This window comes from Myotis myotis, unplaced genomic scaffold (assembly GCF_014108235.1).
Source record: "Myotis myotis isolate mMyoMyo1 unplaced genomic scaffold, mMyoMyo1.p scaffold_m19_p_19, whole genome shotgun sequence".
NCBI lineage: Eukaryota > Metazoa > Chordata > Mammalia > Chiroptera > Vespertilionidae > Myotis > Myotis myotis.
In genome coordinates, this window is record NW_023416323.1 from 11,132,415 (window position 1) to 11,158,501 (window position 26,087).

At 45.1% G+C, this 26,087-nt stretch overlaps 1 protein-coding gene and 1 pseudogene across 2 annotated transcripts; one reads left to right on the forward strand and one right to left on the reverse strand.

Annotated features, from left to right (window-relative positions):
• Positions 1-6,108: 6,108 nt before the first annotated feature.
• CD22 (CD22 molecule) lies at positions 6,109-17,929 on the reverse strand. Of its 2 annotated transcripts, XM_036346997.1 has the most exons (16): positions 17,722-17,929; positions 17,311-17,359; positions 16,754-16,889; positions 15,655-15,710; positions 15,050-15,424; positions 13,509-13,814; positions 11,924-12,202; positions 11,536-11,799; positions 10,229-10,486; positions 9,761-10,024; positions 9,416-9,679; positions 8,077-8,173; positions 7,828-7,903; positions 7,540-7,664; positions 6,837-6,921; positions 6,109-6,565 (listed from the first exon to the last, which is right to left on the reverse strand). In XM_036346997.1, the coding sequence occupies exons 4-16, from the start codon at positions 15,686-15,688 to the stop codon at positions 6,434-6,436; spliced, it is 2,559 nt and encodes an 852-aa protein (XP_036202890.1). In that variant the 5' UTR covers positions 15,689-15,710; positions 16,754-16,889; positions 17,311-17,359; positions 17,722-17,929; the 3' UTR covers positions 6,109-6,433. The 2 variants fall into 2 exon arrangements, with proteins under 2 accessions (XP_036202890.1, XP_036202891.1); XM_036346998.1 differs by lacking the exon at positions 16,754-16,889.
• A 2,745-nt stretch (positions 17,930-20,674) lies between these two features.
• The window catches only part of LOC118674739, a 30,671-nt pseudogene continuing 25,258 nt past the window's right edge, over positions 20,675-26,087 (forward strand).

The window sequence follows — 26,087 nt, forward strand, 5'->3', positions numbered from 1 at the left end:
GACTGACTATTCTTGCGGGGGGAAAGGGGTGTGGGGGTGAGGGAAGTGATTGGACAATAATCGTGCACCTATGGATGAGGACAGTGGGTGGGGAGTGAGGGCAGAGGGTGGGGTGGGAACTGGGTGGAGGGGAGTTATGGTAGGAAAAAAGAGTAACTAATGTAGTAATCTGAACAATAAAGATTTAATTGAAAAAAAAAAGTATTCAAAGTAATGAAAAACAAGAACCTGAACCCAAGACAACTCTATCCAGCAAGGCTATCATTTAAAATTGAAGGAAAAATAAAGAGCTTCCCCGACCCCCCACTCCCCAAAAAAATGCTGAAGGAGTACATTACCATCAAACCAGCATTGCAGGAAATGTTAAAGGGAGTGCTAGAAGAAGAAGAAGAAGAAGAAGAAGAAGAAGAAGAAGAAGAAGAAGAAGAAGAAGAAGAAGAAGAAGAAGAAGAAGAAGAAGAAGAAGAAGAAGAAGAAGAAGAAAAAGAAGAAGAAGAAGAAGAAGAAGAAGAAGAAGAAGAAGAAGAAGAAGAAGAAGAAAAAGAAGAAGAAGAAGAAGAAGAAGAAGAAGAAGAAGAAGAAGAAGAAGAAGAAGAAGAAAGAGAGAGAGAGAGAGAGAGAGAGAGAGAGAGAGAGAGAGATAAGTAGAAAGAAAAAAATGGCATATATAACTATCTATCAATAATAACCTTAAATGTAAATGGATTAAAAGCTCCAGTCAAAAGACATAGGGTGACTGAGTGGATAAGAAAACATGACCCATATATATGCTGTCTACAAGAGACCCACCTCAGAACAAAGCTTGACACAGACTGAAAGTGAAAGGATGGAAAAAAATTTTCCATGCAAATAGAAATGAAAAAGAAAAAAGCCAGGGTAGCAATACTTATATCTGACAAAATAGACTTCAAAACGAGGGCCATAAAAAGAGACAAAGATGGTCATTACATAATACAAAAGGATATAACTCTAGTAAACATATATGCACCCAATATAGGAGTACCTAAGTATATAAAAACTTTGTTGGAGAACCTTAAGGGAGACATTGACAGGATTACAGTCATAACAGGGGACTTTAACAACATTGACATCACTGCATGTATCTTCCAGACAAAAAGTTAATAACAACAAAAACAGAGACCTTATATGACACACTAGAACAGATGGATTTAATTGACATTTACAGAATATTCCACCCCAAAGCTGCAGAATATACATTCTTCTCAAGTGCATATGGGAAATTCTGAAAGACTGACCACATATTAAGACAAAAGATAAATCTCTACAAGTTCAAGAATATAGAAATCATATCAAGCATTTTCTCAGATCATAATGGCATGAAACTAGAAATTAATTACAATAAAAACACTCAAAAACATTCAAACACATGGAGGCTAAATAGCATGTTATTAAACAATGAATGAGTTACCAATGAAATCAAGGAAGAAATAAAAAAAAAACTTCATGGAAACAAATGAAAATGAACACACAACAACCAAAAATCTATGAGACACAACAAAAGCAGTCCTGAGAGGGAAGTTCATAGCATTACAGGCCTACCTCAAGAAACAAGAAAAAGCTCTAATAAACTATTTAACATATCAACTAAACGAATTAGAAAGTGAACAACAAGAAAAGCTCAGAGTAAGTAGAATAAAGGAAATAATAAAGATCAGAGTGGAAATAAATGACATAGAGATTGAAAACACAATAGAAAAGATCAATGAATCCAATAGATGGTTCTTTGAAAAGATAAACAAGTTTGATGAACCTTTAGCTAGACTCATCAAGAAACAAAGAGAGAGGATCCAAATAAGTAAAATCAGAAAGAAAAGAGGTAAAGTAACAACTGTCACCACAGAAATACAAGATTGTAAGAAAATACTATGAACAACTCAAGCTGTACAACATGGACGAAATGGACATGTTTCTAGAAAAATACAATCTTCCGAAACTGAATCAGGAAGAATAAAAAAACCTGAGTAGGCCAATAACAATTAATGAAATTTAAGCAGTATAAAAAGGTCCCAGCAAACAAAACCCCTGGTCAAGACAGATTCACAGGGGAGTTTTACCAAGCCTTCAAAGAACAACCAACACCCATCCTCCTCAAACTATTCCAAAAAATCGAAGAGGAAGGAACACTTCCAAACTCTTTTAGGAGGCCAGCATTATCCTAATTCCAAAACCAGATAAAGACACTACAAAGAAAGAGAATTACTGGCCAATATCCTTGATGAACATAGATACTAAAATCCTCAACAAAATATTAGCAAATCGAATTAAGCAATATAATAAAAGATCATACACCATGACCAAGTGGGATTTACTCCAGGTACTCAGGCTAGTGCAATATTCTCAAGTCACATAAAAAAAATTGAAAGACAAAAATCACATGATCATATCAATAGACACAGAAAAAGCATTCGACAAAATTCAGCAACCATTTTTGATAAAAACTGTCAGCAAAGTAGGAAAAGAGGGATCATACCTCAACATAATAAAGGCTGTATATGACAAACCTACAGCCAACATCATACTTAATGGGCAAAAACTAAAACCATTTCCCCAAGAACAGGGATGTCCTCTTTTACCACTTTTATTCAACATAGTACTGAAGTCTTAGCTACAGCAATCGGGCAAGAAGAAAAAATAAAAGGTATCCAAATTGGAAAGAAGGACGTAAAATTGTCATTATCTGCAGATGACATGATATTGTACATAGAAAACACTAAGGACTACACAAAAAACTTCTAGATTTAGTAAATGAATTTGGCAATGTAGCAGGGTACAAAATTAACACCCAGAAATCTATGGCTTTTTTATACACCAATAATGATCTCTCAGAAAGAAAAACTTAAAAAATAATCCCATTTACTACTAAAACAACAAAATTAGGAAAATTAGAAATAAACTTAACCAAGGAGGTAAAAGACTCAGAAAACTAAAGGACAGGAAAAAAGAGATAGAAAAAGATATAAAGATGTGTTCATGGACTGCTAGAATTAACATAATTAAAATGGCCATACTACCCAAAGCAATCTATAGATTCAATGCAATCCCTATTAAAATACCATTAGCATATTTCACAGAGCTAGAACACATTCTCCAAAAATTTATATGGAATTTAAAAAGACCCTGAATAGCAGCAGCAATCTTGAGAAAGAACAAAGTTAGAGGGATCACAGTATCAGATATCAAAGCCACTGTAATAAAAACAGCCTGGTCCTGGCACAAGAACAGGCATATATACATCAATGGAATAGAACAGAGAACCCAGAAATCAACCTAAGCCACTATGTTCAATTAATATTTGTCAGTGGAGGCAAGAGAATACAATGGAGCAAAGATATTCTCTAAATGGTGTTGCAAAAACTGGACAGGTACATGCAAAAAAATGAAATTAAACAACCAAATTACACCATAGACAAGAATAAACTTAAAGTGGATAAAATACTTAAATGGAATAAACTCAAAATGGATATAATACAAAGTCATGAAACCATCAAATCCTAGAAAAAAACCATAGGTAACAAAATGTCAAACATCTCATGTAGCAGAATTTTCACAGATATATTGCCTAGGGGCAAGAGGAACAAAGGAAAAAATAAACAAATGGGACCATATCAAACTAAAAAGCTTCTGCACAGCAAAGGAAACCAGCATCAAAATGAAAAGGGAACCCACTTCATAGGAGAACATATTTGCCAATGATACATAAGGGGTTAATTCCCCAATATATAAAGTATTCATACAACTCAACAAAAGGAAGACAAATAATCCAATTAAAAAGTGGGCAAATGATCTGAATAGACATGTCTCCAAAGAGAACATACAAATGGCCAAGAGACATATGAAAAAAATGCTCAACGTCACTAATCATCAGAGAGATGCAAATTAAAATGACTATGAGGTACCACTTCACACCTGCCAGAATGATTATCATCAATAAATCAACAAAAAACAAACACTGGCAAGGAAGTGGAGAAAAAGAAACCCTTGTACACTGAGAATACAGATTGGTACAACCACTATGGAAAACAGTATGGAGTTTCCTCAAAATATTAAAAATAGCCTGGCCAATGTTGCTCAGTGGTTGAGTCTCAACCTATGAACCAGGATGTCACTGTTTGATTCCAGGTCAGGGCACATGCTGGGGTGTGGGATCCATCCCCAGTGCGGGGCACGCAGGAGGCAGCTGATCAATGATTCTCTCTCATCATTGATGTTTCTATTTCTCTCTCCCTTCCTCTCTGAAATCAATAAAATATATTTTTTTAAAAATTAAAAATAGAACTGCCATTTGACTCAGTGATCCCACTTCTAGGAATATATTCTAAGAAGCCTGAAACACCAATCAGAAAGGAATATATGCACTCCTATGTTCATAGCAGCGCAATTTACAATAGCTAAAATCTGGAAACAAAAATAAATAAATAAAATAAAATCTGGAAACAACCCAAGTGTCCATCAGTAGATGAATGGATAAAAAAACTGTGGTTCATGTGGTGCACAATGGAATACTATGCAGCAGTAAAAAAGAAGGCTCTCTTACCCTTGAGACAGCATGGAGGGACCTGGAGAGTATTATGCCAAGTGAAATAAGCCAGTCAGAGAAAGACAATTATCACATGATCTCTTATATGTGGAATCTAATGAACAAAATAAACTGACAAACAAAATACATCCAGAGACATTAAAGTATGCAACAGACTGAAGTATTTCAGAGGGAAACCAGGAAGTGTGGGGGTGGGGGTAGGGTGTGGGGGAGGGAGAGGAAGAGATCAACCAAAGAATTTATATGCATATATGCATAACCCACGGACACAGACAGTAGTGTGGTGAAGGCCTGGGGAGGGGGTGGTAATACTTTCAACAATAAAGATAAAGTACAAAAAGACAAAAATAAAGTGGGGACAAAGTAGGCTGATAAGAAATCGGTGCCTCACTCTGTGTAATTGTGAGGATGAGCAGAACCTCCTCTTCTCTTTGAGAGCTTTCAGGTATTGAGCAGACAGGAAAGGGGACAGGGAAGAGAGGTGGATTAACCACACGTTCTTGCTCCTATGGAGAATGGGCCTTTGCCCGTTGGCATAAGCAGGAGAATGGGAGGGGAGAGGTCAAACCTGACAAGTAGAGGGAAGTTGCAAGGACCTACTGGAAAGTCGGAATTAGCAAATGCAATAGGGAACTGGTGGGGCGACTGCAGGAGGTAGAAAAGCTAAGGTTTCTCAGGGCAGGGGGCCTTCGAGGAGCTCTTAGGCAACTTGGATTGTAAAGGAACTTGGCAGGGTCACTCTTGAGAATAGCTGGGAGTAACGGGTTGGCTTCCCCTTTTTGCATTCTTCAAGAGATGCAAATAAGACGGGACTTTGGTTTCAGGGACTTTTGGCTATTGCATAAGGCTTCTCATAACGGGACGCATGCAATGTAAATTATACAGCACTTCCTACACTGAACCACCTGCACAAAAACTGAGGCTCAAATAAGCAGATGAACTTTGCCCAAGATGGCTTGGCTAGTAAAGCAGAGGGGGCAGACAGAGGGGGCAACAGTGGGCTCTTTGCAACAAGATAACAGACTTTTCAGTCTGCTGATTTAATCATGAAATTACCTTGACTCCTGTCCCTTTTCCTTAAGCCCCATTCATGAGGCCATCCCACATCTCTGTCCTACTCTGATACCACAGACCAGAATTAGCTCACTGATTCTTTGAAATAATACCAAGACATTTTTATTGTGCAACTCCGTGCTTGTTACATGTTTGTTCACACAGGTGTATGTCTCACACCACCAGCCCCTGAAGGTGGGCTGCAGCCGCGTGATCCTCTCCGTGGAATGCCTCGCTGACATAGAGAGAAGTCAGGGCCAGGTAGTTCCTCTTTCTACCTCATTTCTGTTCCTTTCTCTGGACATTGCTCCAGGTAGATTAGGCATAAGATTAGTGAGTGGGGCTCTCAGAGTGGGGCGGATGGGTGGGGTGTTAAGGAGAAGGGGAGGGAAAGAGGAAAAGCTAGCGACCAGCTGATCTCCATAGGGGTACAGACAGCTGGGGGTGGGAGTTGGAGGGGGTGGGTGGTGGCAGACGGTTGGGGAGGAGCAGGGGGACTTGTACAGTGCAGGCTAGGTGTTCAGATGACTTTCTGGGATGGAAGGAGCGTGGGACAGGACAGGGCCAGGCCTTTTGGATGGTTGAGGTTACAATGCTGAGAGGGAAGACTGTCTCATGTCCAAAGTTCTCTGTACCGACTGGGGTGCAGTAATTGTGTGTGTACACACGTATGTGCATGTGTGTGTGTGTGTGTGTGTGTGTGTGTGTGTGTGTGTGTGTAAGGAGAGGTTGTGTAACTTCTCAACTGAGCAACAGTGACTGCAGGGGCCATGACTATACCCGACAGCCCCTAGGCACCTCCAGCTCAGCCACTTGGATCCATTAGTGCTTTAGGGTCACGTACTCCACTCCTTCCTGTCTCAGAGGCCGCTCCCCAAGCCCCAAATGAACCAGCTCTGAGTAATGTATCCCATCGTCTTCTGGAACATCTGGAATCACGTTCTCATAGTCGCCCTGAGAAAGCCACATCATGGTCAGTGTGGCTGACCCACTGTTTTCTCTCCTTGACTCCACAGGGGAGAAGGGTTCAAGAGCCCAAGCAGGAACCCTCTTATTCAGAAACCAGCTGCCTTTGGCATCTCAGAGTGGGAGGTGCTGGCCCTGTGCCTGGGCTGCCTCCCCAGTACCCAGCCTTGACACCGCTGAGACCACCCAAGCCTCCCCACCTGGGGCTCACAGCTGGGGCCAGGTCCTCCACTCCCTCCTTCCACACCTGCCCTCTTACCACTCGAGGCTTCTGCACCACCGAGTAAGTGACCGTGTTGTCCCTGTTTAGGGAAGGTCTGTGCACCTCTGGGGTCCCTGCATCCCTGAGAGGAAAGGCAGATAAATGACCACAAGTGAAGCATTTCTTATGAATTCTGCCCCTTCTTTTAACTCCCTAGACCCCAAGAGCACCCCAGCCTCTCAGCCCTTTATGTGTATGCCTAATGCTCACAGTAGGAGCTAACTTGTCAAACGAGTGAGTACCACAGCCTTAACCTAGGTCAGTGATGGCGAACCTATGACACACGAACTCATTTTTTTGGTTGATTTTTCTTTGTTAAATGGCATTTAGATATATAAAATAAATATCAAAAATATAAGTCTTTGTTTTACTATGGTTGCAAATATCAAAAAATTTCTATATGTGACATGGCACCAGAGTTAAGTTAGGGTTTTTCAAAATGCTGACACCCCGAGCTCAAAAGGTTCGCCATCACTGACTAGGTGATAGAGACTGACCCTGGGCATACATTCTCCTGGTGTGAAGGAGCAGGTCCAATTCCTGAGACCATTACTTACCAAAGGGGATTGGTTGTCATGGAGCTGGAATGAGGAAATGGTGCTTGGCATGGGCTTGGCACAAAGATGGCAGGTGAGACATGGGCTTTCCCTCCCACAGCCCTCCCAGGGTGCAGCTGTCACCTTCCCGGTCCCTTCAGTACCCAATCCTCGGTGGGTCCGTCTCGCCGACAGGAAAGCGCAGCGTCGCATAGCTGATGGAATCTTCCATCATCGGATTGTAGCAGCCCAGGGACTGGGGGCCTTCAGGGAGGGGGGCTCTTCTAATCTGCATGAGGGACAGGGTCTCAGCTCTCACCCCTCCTTTCCCCACCACAGTTCCCTTCCCCGGAGGCTGACAGCCCAGGCTTCTCCACAGCACTCTTCATCGCCCCCTTGCTTCTTTGCTTGACTTCAAGGTCTGCCTGCACTTCGTCTTTCTTCCATCCTACCTTGTTATTCCTCACAAAGAAGCTCTGCCCACTGGAATTTTCCTGAGGCCCTTGCTGGCTCTGAATCCTCTTCCAGCTAAGAAATAAAGACCCGCTCAGTGAGGAGCAAGGGATGGGGACAGGACCCTGTGGAGTGGGTGAGCTGGGTCCTACAGGACTGAGTAACTGGAGTTACTCCCTGGAATGGGCTGAGGGACAGAGGAGGGAAGGCAGAAGGAAGAGAAAGGGAGGGCAGTGTGAGGAGCTCACCTTCCCTGAAACTTGACTCCCAGGAATGCCAGGAAGAGGATGACCAGGCACAGCCCCAGTCCCAGGGCCACTCGCCGGCTGATGGTCTGTGGACTATCTGTGGGGAAAGGAGGACCCTCCATTGAGGACATTGTCTCAGTCAGATACCAGCCCACTCTGCCCTGGACATTCGCCTGGAGGGCATCCTGTCCTTTCTCCTGCATGATCTCCACCAGTGAGGACACAGTGCAGACGAAGAGAGAGACTCTAGTCCCTGCCCTCTGGACCTGCTGTTAAGAGGTCCTGTTTGTGACAGGCAGGGGCACACACGAAGCACGGAAGCCTCATAAATAAGTACCACTTCTTCAGAGGGCGCTTGGCCTTACTATGAGAACTTCACAAAACTGTCCTTGCACCCAGCAATTCCATGTAGGAATTTATCCTGCAACTATCCTTGCAGGGGTGCCCTGAGCAAGAGGCTGCACACGCGTGAGAAGGGCACTAAGCAGCATTCACACACCGGACTACGGCGTGGCCGTCAGGAAAAGAGACAGGTCTCCAGGGGAGACCAGGGGACATGCTTTTAGACAGTTGCATTTCCAAGTAGCACGCGCAGGCTATTTCCTTTTAGTGCGCCGTTTTGCAGGCAATAATCCTCTAAATTTAAAAACATAGCTCCAATCATAAATCTGAACAAAGCATAATAAATAAATAAAATATCTTCCCTATGTTTCCAGACACCCTCTGTATGCACTCTCCAAGTGGTGTTATTACATTGGGGGGAGGGGGGGACAGCGGGGAGATTCAGGGCAAAGTGTGAGCCCTGCTACCATTTGTGTAAGGAAGGGTGCGTAGACACCGATGGACAGGTGCACACTGTGCACATACAGAATCCTCTGAGGAGACGTAAACCGCTGCCAACAGTGAAGGCTTTGAAGAAGAGGGCAGAGTTCTCAGGGAGCAAGAAAGGAGAGGTATTTCCACTATGTACCCTTTCATGCTGTTTTAGTCTTTTATCAGGTACTTGTATGGTTTTAAAAAATCACTCAAGTTTCAAAAGATAAAAACAAGGGTGAGACAGAGAGAGACAGAGAGAGGGACCCGTAGGAGCTCAGGATGTCTGGGAGGTGGAAGCAGCCTGCCAGGGATCCTCCTGGAGAGAGTCAGGAGAGACTGGGCGGGAGGAGGGAGCCAGGGAGCTGTGTGCAGCAGGGTGTGCCTTTGAGCACACAGGTTGGGCTGGCCTGGCAGGATAGGGAGGGAGAGGAGAGGGAAGAAGGGGCAGGTGGTCTGGAATTCAGTCTCGGGGCAAAACCACAGGAGTGGCCAAGGCCAGAGAAGAAGAGGGAAGGGGCCTTACAGTAGACAGTGAGGGTGCTAGGGGGCGACCGGTCCACACCCAGTCGGTTGCCCCCCTGGCACCAATAGGCGCCTGAGTGCTGGACCTTCACAGGATCCAATCTCAGTGTCTGATGATCATGGTGGAGGTTCTGGTTATTCCAGTCAAACCAGGTGTAGCGGGAGATGGGAGGGTTGGCATCACTCTCACACGTCAGGACTGCTTTCTTCCCCTCCATCACACTGTCTTTAGGGCTAATGGACACCCGTAGCCTCCTAGGTGCATCTGTACGAAAAAGCGAAATCAGGATCCGGGTAGCCAGTTACCTGCCCTTCTCTGCTCTTAGGTCCAGACCCAGCCACTCACACAGCACTGGGAGCACCCAGGCCTCGGATGTGCTCTGTCCTATGGAGTTGCTGACCACGCAGCTGTAACTTCCAGCATCTTCTGGGGAGATGGAGCCAAAGCTCAGTTCTCTTCCTTCCTTCAGAAAGATCCCATTCTTCTTCCAGAAGAAGTGGACGTCCGTGGGACGGCTGCTAGAGAAGTTACATCGGAGGAGGACTGCGTGTCCGGAGTGAATCTCAGAACGGGGGCTAATCCACAGGACCTTGACATCTCTGGGGGCATCTGGAGAGCAAGGGCCTCGGTCTGACTTCTTGGGTCCCCTTTTCTCCTCCTGCCCCAGGAGTTCCTCTCCCCTTGGTGCTGAGGCCTGACTCTTACCCCCTCAATTCTCTGTAAAGACTCTCGTCCAGGCTTCTGGCTCCTCCCCCTTAGAGCCCCATCTCCCACCCAAGCCACCTCCCAGATGGCCCTGCCCGGGTCACTCACACTGGACCTGCAGGCTGACAGGTTGAGCCCACGAACACCACAGGTTACAGGCTGCACAGGTGAATGGCATGGCATTCCAGGCAACTTTTTGAATCCTTAGCACCCCAGGTACTAGCTCTTTCCAGGAGCCCTGGGGACTCCATTCATATCTGGTAACTCTAGGGTTACTGGAATTATAGTTACAGAACAGGGTCACATTGTCTCCTTCTCGAATTGGTGTAGGATTTTGAATCACCATGGTTACCTCCTTGGGGGAATCTGGGAGGAAGTGAGAGAAATGGGTGAAGAAAAGTCAGCTGGTCGTAATACCTATTCCTTCCAGCATTCACGTAGTTCCTAAACTAACCATAGGAAGGCTCGTGCTTCCTTCTTGCATCTGTGTTAGGACAGAAACCCTCCCCTTCTTCTCTGGCCTGGCTGTGGTTAGAGGCAGGATGGAGCAGTGGTTAGGAGCACAGCTGTGACAGAGAACATGTGGTGCTGTTTGTGGGTCTTTGCAAGGGTCTGGCGCACACAGCTGGGTGGCTGCAGCATGAGTGTTAGTAAAAATGACAACAACAACAACAATAATAATAATAATAAGCACAGCTCTGAAGCCAGGCTGCTGGGCCCTATCACTTAGAACTGTGTGACCATGGACTGCAGGACTCAGTTTACTTATCTGTCAAATGAGGTCCTAAGAATATCTAACCTCATGGGATTGTTGCCAGGACAAAATAAGATGATGTCCTTAAAGCAGTGTGGTGTGTAGTAAACACTTAATAAGAATTGGTGCCACTGCTGCTATCACATATCAGGCGATATATCTAGATGTTCAAGATCTGGGCATTCCCATCAGCGTATTTGGTCCAGATGATAATGTTCCAGGGTCCAAGGATGAAAACTATGGATTCTCTTTGTCCTGGGCTTGACTCAGTGACAAGATTCACTGTGTTAAATAAGGTCTGATGATGGAGAGGTAATGACACGTTTTGCCTCAGTTCTCCTTGAACACTTCAGAACCCCTTCTGGGACACAGCCACTGCTTACTGATGCCAAGTCTCTGTGTCCCTCAAGGGGCCCTGGCATCGAGCAGTATATTCGTTCAACAAACATCTACTAAGCACCTCCCACCAGCCAGACCCTGTTCTGGTACTGAGAATACAGCTGTGAACAACAGCAGAACACCCAAGGAGCTTACATGTCAGGAGGCCCTGGCTTCTGCTTGCTGTCCATCCTAGGACCCAGGAATGCCCTGCACTCATCTGCTTCCTCCTCCACCCACATCCCTCTTCTTTCTCTAGGACCCAAAGGCTCTGACTACTCACATTGGACATCCAACTCAGCAACCTGGTCAACGTGTCCACCACCAATACTGTTTTGTGCTATGCAGTAATAATTCCCAGCGTGCCTGAGGCGGACCTGTGGGATCTCGAAGGTCTCATCTGTCCCTCTCCACACTTCATTGTCATTGTGATACCAGGTATAATTGGTTGGAGGAGGATTGGCCTGTGATATACAAGTCAGCTTTACACTAGTTCCCTCCTTAGCTGGTGAGGAGAAGATCTGAACCCTGGAAGGTTCTGGAGCATCTGGAAAAAGGGGCAGAGACAAGTGGGGGAGTTGAGCAGAGGCCTCTGCTGCTGACCTCTCAAGGGTCTTGGTCCCACCCCACTAACTCCCTGCCTGCCCTTCCACAGCTCCCAGGAGGCTCACAGTGCACTTGGAGGACCACTTCTGATGTTGCTGAGCCCACATCGTTGCGGGCCTGGCAGTGATACTTTCCACGCATCTGTTTGGTCACTTTGGGCAGAGTTAGCTTGAGAATCTTCTGCTCCCTCTGCAGTGTCCCCTGCTCTGTCATGGGGATTCCATCCTTGAGCCAGGAAAGAGTCTGGTACTCTGGGTAGCTGCTGATGACCTGGCACGTCATGGTCACAGGGTCATTCTCTGTTACATTGACTTCTTTGGGACTGACCTTCAATTTTGGGGAGTCTAGAGGAGCAGAGGAACAGTGAGGGATGAGAAAGGGAATTCTTAGAGAGTGTAAAGCAGTGAGAAGTTGTAGAGCATAAAGTTGTATAGCCACTTCTTCTGATAAAGCAGTGGCCTGTGTATAGCGTGTGGGGTGTGCAGCCTTGTCAACAAGCATGGGCTGGCAACCATCACAGCCTCCTAACTCCTGTCTCTGCTCCTCCCACTCCCAGTCCCTGCAGGTCTGGTCTCCCCAGCAGCAGCAGCATTCCTAATACTGTCAATCAGACCTTGTCACTCCCTTGCTTGAAACCATTCAGTGGGGTCTAAAACCTGACTGCTGCCTACAAGCTCAAGTGCCCTGGTCCCTCTCGACTATCCTTTCCTACACTGGGCCCCTCAGACATAGTGCTGGGGCTCTGTGGCCCCTTGTTTCTCACAGATACACTACATTCCTACTTTAAAAATTTCTCATTCTTTCCTCTTCCTGGAATCTTCTCAAAAAAATATGCCTGCCTCAGTCCCTCCCTTCACTCAAACCTCAGCACAAGTTCACCTGCATCACAGAAGTCTCCCTCTTTCCAAGCCCTGCTTTAGTTTTTCTTAATACACTTAGCACTACCTACTCTTATGAACTCTATTTCTTTGTTGATCTCTTTTTGCTTGTCTTTCCCACTGCAATGCTAGCTCCACACGGGCAAGAATTTTGCTCACTGCTATCTTCCCAGCAGCCATAATGAGGCCTTGCACCTAGTAGGTTTGCAACAAATATCTATTGAACGAATGAATGAATGATGAAAAAAAAAATCCCTCCCCTCTCCCCAAAGAACAATAAAACCTAACCAGATGATCCCAAAATCATGTCATGGCTGGAGGATAGATTAAAATATTTTATTCTGACCAGGGATGGGAAACATCCTGTTCACAGGCTGTATGAGGCCCATGAAATCATTTGGTCTGGCCCTGCCAAGGCATTAGGGGTGAGGTAATTAAATGTTTGACCAAATATAGCAGCTAATTTTTAAGTTGATAATTTTGTATGGCCCACAAATGATGTTATAAATATCCAAATGGCCCTCGGCAGAAAAATGGTTCCCTACTCCGATAAGCAGATGCTGAAGTGAGTCAGTTTCCAGATATACCAGGGCTGACCACAGGGATGATGGAGGAAGGAACCCAGCTCAGTTAGACCACTCCCGGCTCTGGGGCCCACAGACTGATTATGCTTCCTTCTGAGGAGGCTCATGCTACCCTGGGTGCTCACTGAAGGGTTGGGAGGAGAGGACAAGTTCCTCGTCCTTCCCATAGGAGCATTGGAGAGACTCACGCTTCACATCTAGCCGCACCGTTTCCTGAGAGAGCAGCCCATCTGCTGCGTCATTCCAGACCTGGCAGGTCAGATTCTTGCCATGGTGAGTCCACTGCGGCTGCAATGTGAGCTGGCTCTGGGTGAAGATAGTCTTGGTGGTCAGGGAAGTTAAGGGGACAGAGGGATGTTGAGATAACCCTTCCAGGAGCCACAGCAACTTGACCTGGTACTCAAAGCAGGCAAAATTCAGCATGCAGGTCAGAGTGACTTCTCCGGACTCCCAGATTTCTGGAGGGAGCTCAATGCGAGGTGGAGGAGCCGTCTCTGCAAAAGAGTAGAGACCATGCTGGCAGCCTGGAAAACAGGACTGCTGTGTACCAGCCCTCACACCTGGCTTTAGATGCTCTGGCCCAAATAACCCTTCGGGATCCCCTTACTAGTCCACCCACCTCTCTCCAGGCCTGCTTTGAATCACTTTTGCTCAGTGAAAGCATCCTCTGAAAGGTCTTGCAAGTGCTGAACCTCCTTAGAATTACACGTCATATTTTGTGCTTATTTTATTCTACTCCCAAATGTTTGCTTTCTAAATGTTTTCAAAAAATAAAAAATAATAAATGTTTTCAAGATCGTTCTTCCATCACCACTAAATGAATTTTACCAGTTTAGCTTAACATGCATTTCTTAGTTTTGACAACAAGCCTGCACTAATGGCCTCGCTATTGGAGGCACAACTAACAGCACTCCTGTCAGAGGCTCCTCTGGTGGAGCAGGATGGTGGACAGCCAATCCTGGCTCTCCCGGGGCTGGGCTACCCTCCAACTGCAGGGTCTGAAGCTACATCTCTTACTCCAAACATAGGGCTGCCTAGTCCCCCCACCAAGACAGGCTATAAAACGGAGTGAGCACATGCCCCAGGGGAAGGCCTCAGATCTGTGCTTTATCTGCCCCTACACATGTCATTTATCTATGAAGGGCCAGTTAGCATTAATCACCGACATTAACACATTGCAAGATTTTACTTAAAAATCTAGAGTTTTCCCTTGAAAAATCAGGTCACCTGGCATCCAGACTGCAGAATGGGCAGAAGCTGGGTGGCAAGTGGGTGCTTGAGGAGGAACAAGAGCGCAGGGGTGAGGTAATTAAATGTTTGACCAAATATAGCAGCTAATTTTTAAGTTGATAATTTTTTATGGCCCACAAATGATGTTCTAAATATCCAAATGGCCCTCTGAAGAGAGAGGGAGACACACACACACACACACACACACACACACACACACACACACAGCAAGACACAAACCCTACCCCACATTTACTCTTCTCTGCCCCAGATCTTTCCTCCTCCTCCAGCTCCACAGTCACCCCAGAACCCAAGCACCAAGAGCGCATGCTCCAATTTGGCCACAGCCCCATTGTCTTGTGCTGCTGAGTCACTCATTGGCACCCCCTGCCTGGCCTCTGTAGGCCACCTGGTTTTCAGGCCCTGGCCCAGGAGGTGGTGTTTCCCACTTCCCTCCTACCCTTAACTGAGGTAGAGGACACCATGCCCAGGGTCTTACTGGAGATGTTGAGGACTATTTTCTCCATCCACTTTCCACTCTTTGATGTCATCCTCAGCCCCAGCTGACCGTTGTCTTGGGCTTTTACAGGGTGGATGCGAAGGGTGCAGTTGGATTTGTTGTCTCCCAGGAATTTCACTCTTTCCAGAGACACAGTCATCTTTGACTTTGTATTCTCATAGAGGATTGTCCCATTGTAGTCCTTGGTCTTGTCGTCAAACACATAATTCTGGTACACAGTCAGGTTTTCCAGGACCATTCCATACCCTGGGATTGTGTAGTGGCAGGGAATCCAGACACAGGCTCCCTCCCAGGCATAGAGGGTGGCCGGGTGCTCAAAGTTCCATGTGCTTGAGTTTGAAAAGGCCAAGTATTCTGAAACCCACCACAATGATCAGAAAGCATTATTGAGGGACATGGAGAACTTTCAAAGGAGTAAAGAATCCCCTCTGAAGAGAGAGGGACACACACACACACACACACACACACACAGCAAGACACAAACCCTACCCCACATTTACTCTTCTCTGTCCCAGATCTTTCCTCCTCCTCCAGCTCCACACTCACCCCAGAACCCAAGCTCCAGCCCAGACCACAATCCTTACCGAGGAGCAGGAACAAGGGGCCAAGGAAATGCATGGTGTTGTGTCTAGGCGGGAGCCTGGGGCAGAAAGAGTGTGTTTTTGAGCCACCTGGTCGCTTACTTCTTCTTAGACGACTTTTCTTGCTCATTTACTGAGTTCCGACCCCTTGTCCCTGATCCCGGGAAGCCCATGTCTGGCTGCATAGAGGGATGTGGGGCTCTGGATGCACATTGGGCTTCTTTGGTATGCTATGCCTCTCTCATCAGTCCGAGATCCTTGCAGGGCTAGTCTCAATCTCTCTTCCCAGCACTCCTTCCTTTCTTACTTCCATCTACCCACCAATCCATCCATGCATCGTCTATCCATCCATGATTGTATAAACTTCCTGCCTAGCTCTTGGGCTTTGAGGAGCACCAGACGACTGAGCACTGCAAGTACCAGGCTATAGGAAACTTGGAGCTCACTTTGGGGCAACTAGTGAAGAATTTGCATAGGGAAGAGACATGACCTAATAATTAAGTATGATATCAGGAGAACATTTAAAGGGGTCTGAGAAGACTTAGAAGTCCAGGGGTCCCTCTCAGATGCCTAGGGGCTGGGTAGGAAACATAAATCAACCAGGTGGTTCTGAGTCTAGCCAATTGTGGCCAAGTGGGACTGTGGGCTCAGCACAACCTGATCTTCCACTGTTTTAAGAGAAGCCAAATTGCCATGTGAAATATCCTGCTTAAAAAACATAAACAAGCAGCCTGTCTGTGCACCACAGACAGTCTAAGGACTGCCAATGTTCAATCTCTCTCTCTCTCTCTCTCTCTCTCTCTCTCTCTCTCTCTCTCCCTCTTTCTCTCTCTCTCCCTCTCTTCAGTGAGCTGGCCACCACCTTACTATACTTTTACAAAGTTACATTTACATAAAGTTAAATTTAAGTCTTAATTTGCATGGCTGTGCCCTCAATGCTGTCCCTGGGGAGTCAGGCAGGATGTGTCCACAGAGTGTGTCTCCTTTCTCAGCACAGATCCGTGCCCCTCCCACCCGCCCAGCCAACATTTCCCACACATCAGTGTCCCCCACCCCCCACCAGCTATGTGGCTTCTGCCAAAGGCTGTTGGGTATGCAGTACCTGGTGTGCTGAAAGCATGAAGGGGTCTGTCCCCAGGGGTAGTGGCTGTGCTGGCTTGGCCCAAGCAGGGATTAGGGGTAAAGTTTCTGAACGGGCGCAGTCTCTCCAGGCAGAGCTGACACCAGCTCTGTAGGCACTAATAGTGTTACACACAAAAAAAAATCTTCAAGGTCAGATCCATTTGAGAAAAACTGGGTTTAAAAAGTTAAATAAGACTTTACTGCAGGCCTTTCAATCAATGGAGGGTAGGGGGGTAGTCCGTGGGGGAGGGGGGAGTGTCATACATCTCCCAGCATGGGGTTAGGGTACATACTTCTTTAGCCATGGGACTACTTTACATTTTCCATGAAAAACTCGGCAGGGTTGCAGGGTCAGTGTTTTTAGAGATGCACTTTGGATCCCCTCTGAGTTTCCACAAGGTCTGTGGCAAGGGCCAGATTCCATGCAAAGACTAGCCTTCAGCAGCTGGGCCACTGTGCCAGCAGCCAGCATCCACCCTCTCATTGAGAACTGGCTTAATAATTCCAGGATGAATGGGAGAGGGGCTGGGTGCTTACCTGAAGGAGCTCCAGAAAGTCTCTGGGGCACAGGAAGTGGGCTCCAGGCCTGGAATTGAAAGGCTGCTAAAGCAGGGTGGAGTGTGGAGGCTAGGGACAGTAGCATTAAGCACAAAGACTGAGGACAAGGCTACACTGTTCAGGACCTCAGAGCCAGCCTCCCTGAGTTCATTCTTCCCTCTTGGACATCCAGTGACCATCTTATTCTCAGAGGCTCACCAAGCCCAGCAGGGGAGATGCTCAAAGACAGGCCTCTACAACCTGCTATAACACAGCAAGAGAGGGAGAAGGTCCCGTTGTACCACCAACCCCAAGACCTGTGCCTGGCACACAGTAGCTGCTCTATACTTGCCTGTTGAATGCAAAAAAAATAACACACACACAAACCACCAAAACAAAATTAGTTTTTACCTGTTTCCTGGTGTCTTCTCTCTTCAGAGACCCTGGCAGCATCTGAGAGTGAAAGGAGAAGCACAGTGAAGTCTTCACTAACTAATTTTCACCCTTTGGACACACCCCCTGCCTCTTAGTGGCTCTGAAGGTGACTAAGAGGCATGACGATCTGGGGAGTGGGGAAAAGAGGCCATGAAGGGGATATAGGCTTGGAGCCAGTTTGGAAGGAACACTCAAATGTCTGTGGTCAGTTTTTCTCAGTGTATGGAGTTTGTACATCAGATGAGTGTCAGAGTGAGCTCCTCCACAAGTTCCCCTGCATCCAGCTCTTAGGAAATGACAATGACTCAATCCAAGCAGATTAGAACTGTCAGCCTGCTGGAAAAGGCACAGGCCAACTTGAAAGTATTTGTCTTTTAGTTTCACCATCCAATTATTCTATAGCAGTGATGGCGAACCTATGACACGTGTGTCAGAGGTGACACGCGAACTCATTTTTTTTGGTTGATTTTTCTTTGTTAAGTGGCATTTAAATATATAAAATAAATATCAAAAATATAAGTCTTTGTTTTACTATGGTTGCAAATATCAAAAAATTTCTATATGTGACACGGCACCAGAGTTAAGTTAGGGTTTTTCAAAATGCTGACACGCCGAGCTCAAAAGTTTCGCCATCACTGTTCTATAGGCTTGAAAGGTAGGGAATCCGACCACGAACATTGACGTTTCAGGAACCCCCCAAGGGTTGAGAAAGAGCCCACATATATCAGAAAGGAAGGAGATAACTTATGTGAACTATGATTACATGGGCAAGTCTTGGAACTAAAACCTCACCACTTTTATCAGGCGTCTAGTCCAGGGGTGGGCAAACTTTCTGACTCGAGGGCCACAATGGGTTCTTAAACTGGACCGGAGGGCCGGAACAAAAGCATGGATGGAGTGTTTGTGTGAACTAATATAAATTCAAAGTAAACATCATTACATAAAAGGGTACGGTCTTTTTTTTTTTTTAGTTTTATTCATTTCAAACGGGCCAGATCTGGCCCATGGGCCGTAGTTTGCCCATGGCTGGTCTAGTCTGTGAGTATTTGAAACCAGAACTGGACAATAGGCAAAGCCATCCAAATCCTACAGATGATAAGGGAAGCTTCTGAGAAATCTTCACTCTGACACCACTCTGCTGACTGCTGGGCATTAGGAATAAAAGAGGGAAGAACAAGGTCTTCAAAAAGCAGTGATGTCCTGGGAGGTTCTAGGTACCTTGATTGTAGCATCTTTGCTGCAAGAATTTTTGCCAGAAATGTTTTTGCCATATAACTGGCCATAAGGCAATTTTGCCATAAAAAAAGTAAAATAATGAAAAATAAAAGAGAGCACTCTCCCTCCCAGGAGCATGTCCATGTTTTCCCTTCCCCTCCCCGCCCCCACTACATTACCATTAGCTTCCTCACTCCCAAGCTCCAAGGGCCCTTCCTTTAACTCTAGAACTTGTTTGCTAAGTCCATTTCTTCTAGGATTACTTTTTCTACCTCTGTAATTTGCCCAATAAAGGTCTCTTACAGTTAAAAAGAAAATAGAAATATTAAAAATAAAATCCTGTATAATAAAAGTGTAGTATACAAATTGTCCCCTCCACCGGGAGTTCATCCAGCAGTTAGACCAGGGGGTAGGGCCAGCCAGGGGAAGGCAGGGAGGCCCTGACCGATGGTGGTGGCAGGATGCCCCAGCCGGTGGCGGCAGGTGCTGGGGGAAGGGAGGGAGTACCCAGCCAGCAGCTGGTAGCCACTATGGACCCTACCAGTGCATGAATTTCATGCACTGGGCCTCTAGTTAAACCTAACAAATTTAAGAAGACGTTATTAAGAAATACAAAATATTTGAATGCATTTAAAATGTGTGTAGATTCATAGCAATACTGTGCAAATAACTGACGTTATTTTGTACCTAAGCACTTGTCTTTGTTCATGGGAAATGTGGGTTCAACTCTGCACCCTCAAAGAGGGTCATTGGCCTCTTTTTCCCTCCTAATGTAATGTGTTTCAAAACAAGAAACCAACTCTTGGGGCAAATAAATGCTAACTATTTTAAGACCAACACCATGTCTTCTCATCACTGTGCCGACCACTGCGAAGACTAGCTATTACTTATTTATAATACAAAAATGTGAGTAACTGTGAAAACCTCGTCAATGGAGAAATGAAACCAAACAAACAAATAAAAACACCAAACTGTCAATTATTTTATTTTTTTACAGTGGTTGATTAATCTATACTAATAATAGCCTAGGCCCGTCACAACCAGATGGGATGACCAAAAAGTAACAGTAACAATCACACAGCAGCTGCGTGGTGTGACCAGACCGGCAGCGGGGTTAGCGAGGGACAACCGAAGGACTGACCAGCAGGCTGCATGGGGCAACCAGGCCAGCAAGGGGGTTAGTGAGGGATGACCAAGCGAATGACCAGCAGGCTGTGTGGGGTGACCAGGTTGGCCAGGAGGGCTGTTTGGGGGGCGACCAGGCCGGCAGGAATGGGCAGTTGGGGATGATCAGGCTGGCAGGCAGTGGTGGTTAGGGGTGATCATGCTGGTGGGGGAGGCAGTTAGGGGTGATCAGGTAGGCAGGCAGACGAGCGGTTAGGAACTGGCAGTCCTGGATTGTGAGAAGGATGTCCGACTGCTGATTTAGGCCTGATCACGCCTAAACCAGCAGTCGGACATCCCCCAAGAGGTCCCAGATTGGAGAGGGTGCAGGCTGGGCTGAGGGGACCCCCCCCCCACTCCTGTGCACGAAGTTCATGCACTGGCCCTCTAGTTACTCAATGAAGAAATGAAACCAAAAACACAAACAAACAAAAAACATACAAAGTATCAACCAGTTATTTTATTTTTGTGTGTGTGACAAAATTGCTTTATGGTCAATTAGTTCTGTTGCAAACATGCTTGTGGCAAAAATGCCTGTGGCAAAGACGGTATGGCGAAAATACTGGACATGGTTCGGGGGAGATGGGGTAGGTGTACTTTCCCCTATTTCTTTTTTTAAGTATAATTAAAAACCCTGGACATTGTAAAACAAGCATAAGAAAACTCTGAAAGGTGTAAATAAGGTACACTAGTTAGGGACCTCAGGATCTGAGGAATAATATGGCAGTGAATTCCGTTGATTTTCTCTTTACTTCATATATCCCAGACTAAATTCTGGAGAAGCCAGCAACTAGAACTACCAATGAGCACAGACCAAAAAAGTTTCAGTAAAATCCCGCTCTTCTAGCCAAAGAACCAGGAAAGGGGCAGTCTAGATAGACAGAAATCTTTCAGGCAATAACTGCTCAACTACAGAAAAACATGCAGCTTCACCCTCACTCCCTGGCAGCAAAGGCTGAGTGGGGAGCCTAGACTTTTTTAGCACGGATCCTCAGGCCACTCCCTTAAGCCCCATCTAAGTGGTTCCAGAGGAGGCTGAGTCTGGAGCTGGGCTCTCATCCCCACAGGGCTCCCCTTCTCACTGGAGTGGTGTAAGAGGAGGTCTAATGGTCAGTCAGGACGTCCACCATCACTCAGTGGTAACAAGCCCACATCCTACAGTAGAATCTGTGTGGAAGCCATATGGACTGCCATAATAAGTTACCCCTCCTCCCTTCCAACTAGGGTGGTAATAGTGGGTGCCTAATGGGGGACTTGAACTCCCTCTCCTGTCCAAAAAAAAGGAACCTTCATCCACCCCCTGCCCGCCGGGTCAAGGGACGCTGAATGGAGAATCTGGACTTCTACCCCCACACCCCCACTTAACAGTAGTGAGGCAGTGCCCCGCTTCATTTCATTGGAGCATTGTTGGGGAGGTTTGTTATAACACAGATTTAAGGTCCATTCCTGAGCAAGATTAAAAATGGCGGTGGAGTACGTGGATGCTGCATTGACATGCTCCCAGGACCAAACTGGAATTACAACTAAAATACAGAAAAACTGCCTGAATAATCAATGGAAGACTTGCTTGAGAGAACCCTGATAACCAAGGACAGTGGGGTGGTGAAGGCCTGGGGCAGGGGACAGGAGCGGGCTGGAGAGGGGTAATGGGGATGAAGGGGTACATATGTAATACTTTCAACAATAAAAAAATAATTTTAAAAGATCCATTCCTATAACATAATATCCAAAATTCCAGGTTTCAATTGAAAAATCCCTTATCATACTAAAATCCAAGAAAGTTCTTAAACTGAATGAAAAAAATTATCAACAGACCAAATGCCAAGATGATACAGATGTTAAAATTATCTGGCAAAGGTTTTTAAGCAGCTATCATAAAAATGCTTTAGTGAGCAATTACAAACATGCTTGAAACAAATGAAAACAAAATAGAAGGTTTCAGCAAAGAAATAGAAAATATAAAAAGAACCAAAAGGAAATTTTAGAACTAAAAAAATATATTAACTGAAATAAAAACCTTAATGAATGGGCTCAATAGCAGAATGGAAAGTGTAGAAGAAAGAATTCATAAAATAGAACATAGAACAATAGAAATTCCCTGTGGAACCACCAACCTGTGCTCCACCAGAGGGAGGGCAGAGTGGACTGGAGCTGTGTGAGCAGAAGCCAGGATCGGGGACTCTGGGATTAGAGCTCAGAAGGCAGGCACCCTGGTTTCCTGTGCAGAGTCATTTCCTCATGCTACGGATGTCATCTTTCTCACATAGACATCTGCTATACAGGCAGGTTTGCCTGGGGGTAAGACAGTTGACCGCTCTATTAGAAAACACCTTGCCCCATGGTGTGGAGTTTCTGAGGCCCAATAAGAGACTGAGAATAACAATTAGCCTCCAGACAGAAGCAATTGTCCACACTGTGGATGAAAAAACTCCCATCACACCTGTGCACGATTGCCTGCAGGGAATTTAACACAGAATCCTATTCGTCTGTAGGCAGAGGAGGTCTCTGGAGTCTTTGAGTCTTTGCCTGATCTAAATAGACAGTAACAGCAATTGACACTATCCTGCACTAGAGATTGAGAATGTACTTTTCTAGGAATTTATCCATTTCATGCACATTGTCCAGCTGTTGACATATAGTCATTCATAGTATTTTCTTACAATCCTTTGTATTAGTGTTAGTGTTAGTGGTTACTTCTCAAAAAGTATAAAGTACCCCAATTCACTTAATGTAAATTAGGTAACTTGAATAGTCCTATAACAACTAAAGTAATTTAAAACCTGAAAAAGAAACTTCCAGCCCATATAATCTACTCAACATTTAAAAAAGAATTAACACCAATTCTACATAATCTCTTCCAGTTCATTCTATGAAACCAGTATTACCATGAAGCCAAATCAGAAAAAAATAAGCCAACAAAACAAAGATAGTACAAAAAAAGACAAACAAATATTCCTCATAAATATAGATGCAGAAATCCTTAACAAAATATGAGCAAATAGAATCCAGCAATATATAAAAAGAATTATACAGTATAGCCAAGTATATTATTCCAGGGATGCAGGGCTGGTTCAATATTTGAAAATCAACTAATGCACTCTCATATTAATAAGATAAAGGAAAAAAATCACATGGTTATATAAATTGTTGCAGAAAATAAATTTTATAATATTCAACACCCATTCATGATTAAAATTCTCTGAAAACTAGAAAGAGAAAGAAAGTTCTGCAGTGTAATAGCCTATAACTAACCTACAAAAACTGCAGCACTAAAAGACTAAATAATTTCTCCCCTAAGAGTGAGAACAAGGGAAGGATGTTTACTTCTCACCATTCCTATTCAAGACAATACTGAAACTTCTAGACAGCACAGTTAGGGAAAGAAAGGCAATAAAAAGCATATAAATTTGAAAGGAATAAATTAAACCATCCCTATCAGCACATAACACAATGTTCTATGTAGAATATCCCAAGGGGAAAAAATTCTCTCAAAAGTGAGTTCAGCAAGGTTACAGAATGCAAGATCAACACAAAAATTAGCCACATTTTTTGTACTAACAATGAACATGTGGAAACTGAAATTCAAAATACAATTCCATATATAATGGCTTAACAAAAGAAGTACTTAAGTGTAATACTAAGTGTACCAGTTAATAATGCGGATTTTTTTCAATAGATGAAGTTATACATATGTTGATATATATGCAATTTGGTATGTATGCTATTTTGTTGTATTGACAGCAAGCTTCAAAACTTCACATGTCAAATGAAGGTGTTAACATCATAGATAATTTTAAAATGTCGAATTTCATGCCAAAAAAAGAGCATTTGCAGGAAGTTTTAATTCATTACTTTTTTTGAAGAAAAGTGCTGCTGAATACTTCATGAAGCTTATGGTGAACATGCTCCATCTCAAGATACTTGTGAACGTTGGTTTAAATGCTTTAAAAGTGATGATTTCGATGTGAAAAACAAAGAACTTCCAGGTCAACCAAAAAGTTTGAAGACCAACAATTACAAGCATTATTGGATGAAGATGCGTGTCGAACTCAAAAATAACTTGCAGAAAGATTAAATGTTGCTCAGCACACAATTTTAAAGGAAGGAAAATGGGTGCCACATCAACTGAACAAAAGACAAATGGAAAACCGAAAAGTCATCAGTAAAATGTTGCTTCAACAGCACGAAAGAAAGTCTTTTTTGCATCGAACTGTGACTGGTGATGAAAGTGGATTTATTTTGAGAATCCCAAATGCACAAAATCATGGGTTAATCCAGGTTAACCATCAACATCAACTGCAAGGCCAAATCGCTTCGGAAAGAAAACAATGCTCTGCATTTGGTGGGATCAGGAAGGTGTGGTGTATTATGAGCTTCTACTAAAACCAGGTGAAACCGTTAATACTGATCGCTACCGACAACAAATAATCAATGTGAACCACGCTATGATCGTGAAACAACCAGAATGTTCCAGAAGACACGGCAAAGTAATTTTGCTTCATGATGATGCACCATCACACACTTCAAAACCAGTTAAAGACATGTTAAAAGATCTTGCCTGGGAATTATTAACCCACCTGCTATATTCACCATACCTTGCTCCTTCAGATTACCACTTGTTCTGATCGATGGCACACGCACTTTCTGAGCAGCATTTCAAAACATATGAAGAAGTGGAAAATTGGGTCTCTAAATGGTTTGCCTCAAAACAAGAAAAGTTCTGAATCTGAAGATGGCGGCGGTATAGGCAGACGCGTCCCAGGTCGTGTCCCGGAGCAAATGGAGTGAGCAGCTGAAACTAGTAACATCCACCCCGAATTGGCGAAATTGCTCAGCTGATGAGACGGTTTGCAACCGGGAAGAGCAGAACTCCCCTGGAAAGGTAAAAAAACCAGGGATTTGGGCAGGAAAGTTTGCCAGACCTATGAGCCCAGAGAGTCGGAGGGAGACCGCGTGGCAGACAGCCGAGTCCCTTGGGACAGGCACAGCCCCTGACGGGGGGGGGGGGGGGGGGGGGGGGGGGAGAACCACGGGATTTCTGGCGCCGCCGGGGGAATTGAGAGCTGGGTTCTGTGATCACAGAGGACTGAGCCTAAAGGGGGCAGCCTGAAGAGCTGACCAGACCATGCAGTCCCGGTAAGAGAAGAAGCTTACAGAAACCAAGCCTTTCCCGTTTCCGTGGCCGGCGTTTGTTTGTTTGTTTTTACTGAATCCTGTTCATGGGACATTTCCGATACAGACACTCACCTGTGCTGAAGAGAGGGAGAGTGTGCGGAGGAGTGGAATCTGGGGAGAGACTGAGGAGAGAAGGGGGGCCAGGAGAGGTGGCAGCGAATTGAGTGCTGAGACACCCCTGAGCCCAGGACTGGGGCAGCCATTCTCTCTGGAGAGTGAGACTCCTCCCCCCAGCCCCCAAGCAAGGAGCACAGCCACACCCAGATTCCACCCTGTATGAGATCAAGGATTAAAATAACCTGATCAGTCCCTGGGAGTTAACAGGGTCTGGCCTATAGAGGGATTTTCAATCCCAGCAACAACACAGCGCTGGTAACTATTACGCAGCCAGCTCTGGGCAGTGAACTTCCACTGGACAGAGAGGCCCTATAGCCTCAGAGGCCAACCCCAGAACACTGCCACCCAGAGGCTGACCCACAAACTGACTCTTTGCTAAACACAAAATAAGGCAGTCTGGGAAACAAATGCGGCTTGCTTTAAAATAAGGACTGTGGTTTACAACACAGAGGAACAGTGTATCGCAGGGAAACTCAACACTCTCCTGAATACCTGGCAGGTCTAAGGCGAGCCACACTGAAGAATAGAAGAACCGAAGGACCTTCACTACTGCAATTTTTTTTTCTTTTTTCACCTTTTAACTAAGAAACCAATTTTTTTTTCTTTTGTTTTCTTTTCTGCTTTTTTTTCTCTTTTTTTCTTCTTTTTTCCATCACCTGATTTTACCCTTT